Source organism: Acyrthosiphon pisum, chromosome A1 (genome assembly GCF_005508785.2).
Source record: "Acyrthosiphon pisum isolate AL4f chromosome A1, pea_aphid_22Mar2018_4r6ur, whole genome shotgun sequence".
Classification (NCBI taxonomy): Eukaryota; Metazoa; Arthropoda; class Insecta; order Hemiptera; family Aphididae; genus Acyrthosiphon; species Acyrthosiphon pisum.
In genome coordinates, this window is record NC_042494.1 from 36256625 (window position 1) to 36268303 (window position 11679).

The following is an 11679-nucleotide window of genomic DNA, read 5'->3' on the forward strand; positions in this document are numbered from 1 at the left end:
AAAAGTACATTGCACTGAAAGCGTTACGATAAAAATTACAAGGTTATTACGTTACTTGTAAATTATTATGACACGGACGTTATACATCCGCAGTAGCTGAACCGGTAATCTAGTACCTAAGGTACCTACCACTGAATAAAAAGTACCTACCTATATGCTATATTCGTATTTATTTTGTCTCTATCAGATACATAATGCTAGTGTCTTATCCTCTCTCTTTTTAAAAATTTTATCAGATATACAATATTCGGCATTTCTCTTTCTGTTTTAATGTGAATCTCATGATAATTATTTTGTCACACGATATCTACTGGATGGACCAGTCTACAATAATTCATACCACCCCATGTAACCACATCGTTCCATAAACCATCACGTACCTATTTGAAGTCTGAAGGAAAATAAACAAAACAAAACTGTGGCACTTTATTCTCTACAGGTACCCGGCGGCCCGCACTGGTGCAATATAAATTTTCAGTTTATACAACAAGAAAAAAAGACTAAGCAATAACTGGTGGTAATAATAATATCATCATTGTTATTACCCTACCAGCCACGGTTGATCATCAGATAAAGACAAAAGGGGACGAAATCCACGATTTTAACCGATTATAGGTTTATTTATTTATATTTATATATTATAGATTATATCTAGATTCTAGGTTCAATGAATATGTCAACACGAGTTGTGTTCTAAATAAAGGAGCATTTAAAAAATATGTACTGTACTATAATGTAGATAATAGATATTACAACAGAGTCGTTAAATTCTGTCCCAAATCCACTAGTTATAACAATAATAGCAATTTTATTCAAATATATATTTATATACGTATAAGTGTATGTATACTTACATATTATTATATTTTTTATATTTTAGCAGTATTATTTAAACAATATAGGGTCGAAAGGATTTTGAAGTTTGATAACATTTACTATAGACTGTTGATTTTTAAAAATGTTGATTATTATTATACAATAATATATTATGATTAAAATTGATTTTTATTGGTTAATGGTTAAATAATCAATTCAGAGTTTACGAAAATTCCTATTTAAACTATAACGTGTTAATGAAGTATCTAAAGATTTAAAAATAAAACCATAACATCATTTAATTATTATATTATTTATCTTTTTCCTCTTTATAAAATATTTTTACAAAGGTTTGGTAAAAAAATGTACTTACCTATATATTTTATGATGTCAAAGTGGTATTACATATCAATAATGTTTACAAGCATGTAATGTGTGGTACCTACATTTTTCAAGTAAATGTTACCAAATTTTTATTTGCTTTTAAAATACATAATTTATTTTATTACAGAATATTGATTTATTAAAAAAGTCAATGTTGAAATATCAATATATTAATATATAATATATGATGATAATAATAAAATAATTGATTATTTTCGTTAATAATACTATCAGATAGTGTAATTACAGACACAACATATTGTTTTAAAACCAAAATAATATAATTATACAGTATAATTTATACTCATACCATGGTTGGTAATTTCTACAAGCTATGTTTGGAAAAATAAATACCAGTAAATAAGAGTCCGTTATAATATTGCCCATTTGTGCACCCTGTATAGACCGCACTACGTTACACGTCTTATAATATACTACACCCACAGACAACGACCCTATATGAACGAATGAACGATTTACGACAAACGCAATGTCTCTACAATTTCAGTCGATCTAACATATTATTCATATAACCGAGTTTATTGAATCGGTTTTCATTGAACAATGACCGTTTCCAATACGGAGAGGAACCTCGAGTTTTGACTCTAATGTAGTCAATTATTGGTATTTGTAAAGACATCGTATCTATGTGTGTGTATATATTTTTTATGTTTTTTTTTTTTTGTTTTTTCATTCTTATTCCTTTAGCTGCGTTTCCGTTTGTGAATGAGAGTGCTCGGGCTCGCTGCAGAAACAAAGAGCACATAAATATGCTGGAATGTGGAGCGACTACCTGTCAACAGGCAAAGCTTGTCAATCTTTAGCGTGTATATAGCGGACAGCGGTAGCACGAGTCCAAAAATAATAATTTTTCTCTGCGCCTAGGCAAGATAGAATAATAAAAGAGAATACATATCAGCAATTTATAAACGCGGTAAACCGTGAAAAATAGCCATTTGGATAAAATATGTCAATACCTACCGTTTTACATAAAATTAATAATTTATTATACGCACAGCTTTATAAGATATATATACCTACACAGGTAAAAAAAAATATATAATATGTTCACTGCCAATTAATTAATTCGATTATAAAAAAAATAATATAAACGATTTATGGCCTAGATATTATTTACTGTTACAAATTCTATAAACATTACATTTATATCCTTAATCATTGATTTGTCTACTTATTCGGATAAAATGTTTGGTTTTGTTTATCTATTTTAATCACGATAAATTTTAATTATTCCAAATTTACCGACGTTAAATTCAGCTGAGACCATAGTATTACTATATAGTCAATGATGGATCATAATTTACATAATATTTCTATCGAACGATGAGGAAAACATGATTACCTTTTCTACATTATACTATAAATTAACCTAATATATACTACAGTGTAATTAAAAATGTTCATTAAAGTATTTTAATGTAAATTTTCTTTAAACATTAAAATACGATATACCGCCTAAACCCATCATTAATAATTAAATATAATTACATAATTAGTGTCAGTCCATATTTGTATATTATACATTTTAATATTTTCATTCTTATCATTAAAAATTGTATATTTATACTAGGTAGGTACATATAAGATTATTTCCAAATTAATTTAATTAAATCGCTGACTGTCAAAGATTTCAATGTATACATCATAATATGTGCGTGGTCGATGAGATAAATTAATTATTTAACTCATTTTTATATTGAGTTATCAAAAAAAAATTCTTTACCTACCGAAATAGTAGTCAATTTGTTTGGATATTTTTAGTTGCAAAAAGTAAGTACTTATTAACGTTAAATTATGAAAACATAAAAAGTAATCATAAAACATTTTTTTGCAAATTTATTAATATTTAACGTCGAGTTATGAAATATCAATATTCTTCACTCGTTTTAGTAAAACTGATTATAAAAACTATAGTACCTAACTATATTTATACGAATCTACTTATCTATAGGTAATATACCTAGTACCTACCTACCTTATACCTACCTATTATAAGTTGATTGAAAAAAGATATATATATATTATTATTTATTATTTATTTATTTCAGCGTAATTTAATTATAATACAATAATAATAATAATAATAATAATATTAAGAGCTGATACGTATACTAAGTACTAACTACCATATACCTTACTTAAACTTTTTAACTCATATATTATGCACAATTTTACAAATAATGTGCAGTGTTATTATACATATTATATATACTTTAATACTTACATTGAACACATTTTATGATTTTAGACAGAGGTTACATAAATCTCATAAGAAACTCAAATCCCCTATTTTATTTTTTTTATAACGGATTTCGGTATATTTTAACTTTCAGTAAATACACCCTAAATCCATATTACAAACCACAATGACATATATATTTATTTTCAAAATAAAAAAAAAACATAATAACTTCGATTCGAACAAGAAAAGCATATTCCAATATCCCTTCGAAGGTCATCAAGGACATTAGAGCGACCGCAACCCAATAATTTTGATACTTTTTTATGTTCCTTTGCTCCCACATTGGTTTGTAATGAGAAAATACTCACCAGCCCTATTACCTAGTAGGCGGTTCCTTATATATCGTCTACATATTGCTTTTAGGTGATATTATGATTATAAAAAAAATAATTATTAGTTTTTTCCTAGCTATTATTATGTGATATGACGTTTTTACGGTGCAGCGCATGTAATATTTCGAAGTTATGGTATAAAAATAAACCGGTTTGCGTTTAAATTAAATACATATGTAGACAAATTAACTAGACAGCATCTAATAAGTGTTCTACATGAACTATGGCGTAATATAATGTGGCAAATAATTCTTGTATTTTTAGATAGGGCTTTAATCGGGTTTAATCTATTTTATTGTTTAGTTAAATTTCATTTTTTTACGCAAAATGTTTTGAATTATTATCGTAACATTATTTTTCCTATCTCAATTCCTAATTTTCCTATATTTATACGTAGACTATCTATATCTGATTTGATTGTAAAAATGTTCATTTGAACAAATTTAACAGAAAAACCTTTCATCATAAAATGTATTGATCTAAAATTAAAAGAAGTCAAATAAAAATTATATTACAAATTTACAAAATCCTATTTATAATAACGCAAAAGTACAATAATATTAAATAAAATTACTGTACTTAAAAATGTACAATAATTGTGATAGTATATTATATTATATGAAATAATTGGAGACTGTTGATAATATTATACTTCAGAAATAATTATCAGTCATATTTTGATTAAAACACCAAACATATTTTTTTATTTTTACTTGTGATTAATTTGTTATTTTAAACGATTATTACAGTCAATTATCTAAGTACATTAATGTGTTATTACTTATTAATTTATCATAAATATGGCTTAAATTTAAATACTGTATTATTTTGGTATCATTTTAATAAATGGTTGTTCTAAATATCAGCACGCTTTCGATACATTTTTACCAGCATATCAATGGTTACCTATATAGGTACTTACTATAGTATTATAATTTATAATATTATACTCTCGACGACCGTTGTATTCGTCCATTCAATTGCGGACTTCTTTCACGTGACTGGTTTCCAATTCCGTTGCTGATTTTATAAACATATTATTTAAAACAATTTATTATTTACGATTGTATTGTCAATTATTAGTAATAGCCAATAGAATATATTATCATTTTGTAACAATTTCTTTAGTTGAATGTTCATCTATTATTTTACACATCTACTATAATATTTTATATTGCAGTTAATAATTATTAAGTATATACTTTTTTAGAGATATATTATCCTAACGTGTAAGCTATCTATATCAATATGTGTCTCGACTTATATCGTTTTTATTAAATATATTTTTATGTTTCATGTTAAGACATATTTACTTATTATAGCAATGTCTATTTTAACTTCATACAATATTACTAGGTATATTATGATTATAGACAACGTAAATTAAACTACAGATATTATAAAGTATATACGAAGCGTATTACCTATCGACTAGTGGCTATTAAGCAACAAAAGATAATTTTAAGGGAGACCAAAATATTTGAGAGGTTTATAAAAAATAGAGGACATGGTGTTTTGTATACGTTATAAAATAAGTGTTAAGCCAAATATGTCATACCTACATGATATACACATAAATTACATACAATTTACACATTCATCCGAATTGTAATATTTATACATATATTGATATATATATATATAAGTAAACAAACAATTTTTTTTTGAAATGTTAAACTAATTATTTCAGAGCACTTTCTCTACCAATAATTACCTACATTCTATCAATTGGATACTACATCAAATACAGGACTTGAACACGGTTTAAAAATGTTTATAGGTACTACTTAAGCCGGGTTATATAGTGTCTACGCCGTGCCGTGTAATTTCGTGTTTTTATGTTTATACCAATAATATTATGAATATAGTACCTGATGATAACATAATATAATTTTTTTTTTTTGGTTGTCAAATTTTCGCAAATAAATCTAACCACACGGTCAAAAGTTGAATATATTCAACTATGCGGTATCGTTAGATAACAGTGATTATTTTACACGACACGGTGTAGTGTGGACCAGTCTTACAATTTATTATATAAAGGCGCATTCACAGCTACGTCGTGTGTCGTGTCGTACGAGGGCTTTGTTATTATATGCGGTTACGAATGGTAACCAATATGGTATAAAAATTGAGCAGTAGTCAATTCTTGGTATACTCGGTTGCAACTTGGTTATTACATGATACCAAAAAAGTAATATCCAATCACAATACGATTTGATCGACACCACACGACACATGACGCAGCTGCAGTGAATCCGGCTTAAGTAATGCCGGGTTAACCTAACCTAACTGTATTTTACACGGGTAAAATAATCGCAGCTACCATAGTTACCAAACGATATCACATAGTTGAATACATTCAAATTTTGACCATGTAGTTACATTTATGTGCGGAAAAGTGATAACTAAAATAAAATAATATTATGTTATCACCAGGTACGATATTTCATATCATTGATATTGCATTTTGGTATATCTAAATATAAAAATACGAAATCACACGACACGGTATAGTGTGAGGCTTAAATGTTAATAAAATAGTTTCTCTGATTAGAATTCATTATATATATTCATATGATATGATTCATTGTATACACTATACATTGTATACATTATTACGTAAAACTGGAAACGTTTTCGTTCTTTCCAAAATCTATAAAAATTCATTGTCCTCTATTGGCGATCAAAAGCTTATCAATTTACAGGCCAGCGGGGGGTGGTCTGAAACGGGCCAGATGGAAAAATAACATATAAATAATACACAGCGCGCCCGTTTCAGCTTATCAATTTGATAAGCTTTTGATCGCCAATACATGCCTTAAAACTACATTATTATCAATGTACTTGTTCTCCACTTATTAACTGTATATACTATATCTAATATTGCTTATCAAATCACGGTTTTCGAATTTTGAAGAGCAGATACGAATCAAAAGAGATTTTATTACACATAATGGGAATAATACCGGAAAAATTCGTTTTACACAAAAAATATAGTGCCTAAGTATATACAACATATATTAATATCAAGGCGGATATAATAACATCGGCGTAGGTATAAGTATATGAGCTTGCGTACTACCCTTAAAAGTTATTCTAGCCCCCTCTCAAATGCATACCACGTCCTCACAATGATCAGAAATATATAATGGATAACAGGTTAATTAATATGGTTTGTAAAGTGATTATTAATATATCATAAATGTCCATCTAATATTTTTATACAGAGATTTACAAAACTCAACCTTTTAGCTCAGTTGTCTGTTGTTAATATCCATAGACATATATATGTATAATATAAAGTATGAGTATTAAATAAGTTTAATATGAATAGTAAATTGTACCTTTGATATTCTGTGTTCACGGTTATTCCAATATTTTGATGCACGAAGTTTATTTATTTTAAAATAGAATAGTATTAAAAATGATTGAATGTTTAGCCAGAAAGCTTTGGTTCAAGGCCTATCAAAAACTGTGATTTCTAAACCTTATCAGTTATTACCCGTATCGTGATGTGCCATATGAATGTCGGTAATTGTACCTATTACATTTTAGTTCATTTATTGCAAGCCGATAAGAACTATGCTGGATTTGTCAACGTTTTATGTGAGTTTTATTTGTTAATATTAAGTGGAGAGAGAGGCTTATTTTTGACTTTGATTTTGAAGAGCTCTAGTTCATGTAACAACTAAATCAAAGTTACGCATATGACACCATGTCAAATCGAATTCCGCCATTATTTAAATATTTAAACATACAAAAAATGTATAATTTAACATTTTAACTTCTACTTTCTAGATCAAAGGTTCCCAAACTGTGGTACGCCGTACGCGTAGGTACTATACTAGTAGTACCGGTACGTGAAAGTCAACTTTATGGTACGCCAAAGATCACAATATATGATAGTACCTACATAAGTTAGTTTCCTTTTTTTATTTATTTATGTAGGTATATGGTGGATATAAAGTTATTTTATATTTTGTGTAAATTATTATTATTACTATTGTGTGTTAATGTCAATATTGTTATTCTGAATCACGAAAAATACATATCAATAAGCCGTAATCGTTGACACGCACCTCGGATTTAGATAGTTATAAAAAAAAAATGGAGCTAATTTTGCTCTGCCTTATCATTTATAAATAGTAAATATATTGATACTTTGAATGGTTGTATTTTTAGTCATTATAGCGACTGATTTGTAATAAACATGAGTGGTAGGTAAACGAAAAACAAAGTTTGGAAACTTCTGTTTACTGTTAAAGATAGCAGCGTTTAAAATTGAAAAAAATGTAAACCAGGGCCTACTTAACATGAAAATCCCCGAAAGCAACTGGTCCATCAACCTTAAATGTTTTGAGCCAAATTATTATATGAAAATACCATTTGAAGCGCAAATGTTACCATTAAACTTCCTTATAGCCTATATTATGTAGATACTTAACTCACTACATTTAAATGTTATGTCTACCTTAGCAGGTACATAGATTTAAATTGTAAATATTTAGAAGGTAAATGTTACAATAATAAATAATTATTATTCTATAAAACCCTTTGCTAAGTATTATTACAGCATCAACTTCAGGTATATAATATTATCAATATAATAAATGTGAAAATATTTTTATTTTTATTTTTTAATATTTATTGAATTTTAGTTTGATATATTAATATACTAATAATATTATCGTTTATTTTTCGCATTTTAGAAGTAGGTATCTACGTAGATACGTTATATGGACATACGGACATTTATATCCAAAAATTCAATCATTACAATTCTATTTATAATATAAATCTGATTTAGGCACTATAATAGTGTACAGTTTATACCTCTATTATAATATATTGTATTTATATGCCTTATATTAAATATTAAATATGAATAAATGAAAATAATATTGAATGCAATAAGCTATGATAATTTAATATTAGTTGATGTGTAGGTATCTAGCGGAAACCTAACAAAGTAACAAACTATAATATTATGTACCTAATACCATTGGGTACAGATACGTAGTACCTAGATTCTAGACCTCTACGATAATATCTATGCGACTATAATACTATTATATACTCAATTCTAATACGGCTATACCTATTTTTATAGGAATCGTGGTTTACCAAAGATAACAGGTTTTGGAATTAGAGTCCTTATTTAAATTATATTAGACACCAAATTCTACAGGAAGAGAATTAAAGGAACCGATATTATTGTTTTTCTAGGAACTGAAACGTAAATATTTCAGAATAATGTATAAAATATTTAAATTATGTCATATAAACTGCAGTTATTGGACCTACCTATAGTACGGAAAGGGCTGCGGCACGTGCAGATCCATCGGCGTGTGAGCTGGATGAGCAGGGTGAAAACCGTTCGCAGCTGCGGCGGCTGCCGCCGCGGCGGGGTGTAGATGATTGTGGTGGTGGTGTAGGTGGTGGTGATCAGTGTCGGCGGGACGATGATGGTGATGATGGTGGTGGTGCCCGAGTACCGCGGCAGCAGCCCACGGAGACGCACCGCCGCCACCTCCGCCGCCGTCCAGTTCGACGTGCATGACGGTGCCTCACGCGGAATAATTTATATTAATAGAACAATATTACAATATGGTCGTATCGTACCGGTCGAATAATATATCAAAATAAACACTCGTTAACTGCGATATCACCACCAAACTCGACATCGACTGCGCGCCATGGTATTTTTCCAAGCGTGGATGATACACAATAATAATATGATTCGTATTAAAACACTAAAACCAGGGCTATTGGAAAAATACATACGTAAGCACAACAAATTAAAAAAAAAATATATCAAACCCAAAAACAAACTGGGCCGTACACTATGGTCGTCGTATGCATTTTAACGGTTTATTTCGAAAATGCCGATCGATAAACGAACACTGGCGGTGGAAAAATCGACGAAACGAAAGATCACAGTAACAATACTTTATCGCGACGACGCGAGAAACGAGCGCGCGGACGGACGGACCGCGGACGGACAGACAGACAGACCGGTGCAGCTGATACGGACGGCAGCGACGCGTCATTGATAAACGGCCGTGTGCCGGTGGCCGGCGCGCGTATAATATGTACCGCGTATCTGCGACCCGATGGGCGTTCACCGGCGGTCCACCACCACCGCGTACCGTCGCTCCGCCTTTATTGCCGAACGCCCAGCACGTAACAATAATAATAGCATTACATTACGTAATGTTGTTATATATTATTATTATTATTATTACTACTATCCTAGATGCTGATTATATTGTTATTACTATTATAAGTAGTAGTTTGTTGTTAGAAGTTGACAGTTGTAGTACAACTATACCCAAATGGCGACTGGCGAGTCGCGAGTGTCGGTTGCAGTTTACCTGTTGTGCATCGTCGATACTCCGCACTCGTGTCGTCGTGTGACATCGTCGTTTCGGATAACGTTCGAGTGTGCGACAAATGTTGTGATCATGATAATAATGTTATGTTATGGGTGACAAGGTTGTATAACAATAATTTTATCATGTATTAGCAATATTATTGATTATTATTATTCCATTTGTTTTTTACACACCATAGTATACCACCTACCCCCCCCCCCCAAACACCCCGGCATTATAATTATACTAATATAATAATATGACGTACACCTGTAGCACACTAATACGCGTGCGCGTTATGATTTGCATTGAGCTTACGTTATACCCATTCGGCGGGCGGGACCAAATGTATATTATAATATTATATTTACATTCTACACATTGGTAGGTACCAACCACTGATAAGCTATTTAATTATTGTTTATGATAATAATCTGGGACGACTGCTAAGAATTAGCTCACTATGTACAAAATATTTTTGGTGTCACTATCACCCCCGCCCCACAACCCCAATAACATTACATTAAATTAAATTCGTATTCATCAATGATCAGTATAAGGATGGCTAAGAGGACAAAAGTTGTATGTCCAATTTTTCTCAAAATCGTATTATAAGTTTATTGGGTTAATCTGGGTCGTCTTTTTGATTCGGTAAAATATTATAAATCAATATCATAATAATTATAACATGATTTATTTATACTTTAATTTTTGTGTTTTTAGCGCAAGATAGATTTTTTTAGTGCACAGTCCTAAATAATGAGACATCAATAAATATTTCAACATGATCTAAATGTTAAGCGGACAAATATAACAAGTCCGGACTAGATACTTTTACAAAAAACAATTCATTCAAGTTTGGACTAATAATGTTTAAGATAATATTGAATTTTTTATAATCTATTTATAAAAAATTAATATGTCCGGGCGTATTATTTTTTTGATATGCCGTTTTAGTCACTGATGATACGTCGATACGTCATAAATCATAATATTATTATCATTTGTGTGACAATCCAGTCACGGTGTGTTGTAACTTGTAGTCGTATATGTTTACAGACTTCTGAGTTTCTTATTTTATTTTAATTGGTTAAAAGTCAATACAATTAGTAAACATTTCAACTTTGGTTTAATACCTTACAGTATTATTATTATTTTTTTTAATATACATTTCTCATTATTAAGAACAAAATATACTTTTTATTTTTATTTTTAATTTGCCAACTGTATTTAGTTTTTGTATTATATTTTGTCATTTTGATGAGTAAATTATACTTTTTCTTTAATTTTTAATTTGTACTACTGAAGAATTTATAAAATTATTTTATTTTTAGCATTTGTTAATAAATTACATTGAATACAAATTATAAATATGATTATGTATGGCAAATATTTATAATTTTTACTTTTAAAAATGTGATATCTTAAACTATGGTATAAAATAATATTAGAGAACATACAGGTTATATTTGACTAAAAATTTGAAGAAAATGCTACTTTTTATATT

At 29.2% G+C, this 11679-nt stretch overlaps 1 protein-coding gene across 1 annotated transcript in view; it reads right to left on the reverse strand.

Annotated features, from left to right (window-relative positions):
- LOC100160332 (protein trachealess) overlaps positions 1-9872 on the reverse strand; it is a 128000-nt gene extending 118128 nt beyond the window's left edge. Inside the window, exon 1 of the mRNA XM_008185324.3 lies at positions 9103-9872. Within this exon, the coding sequence (XP_008183546.1) occupies positions 9103-9356 (254 nt within the window). The 5' untranslated portion in view covers positions 9357-9872. The remainder of the gene's footprint in view (positions 1-9102) is intronic.
- Between the last annotated feature and the right edge of the window lie 1807 nt (positions 9873-11679).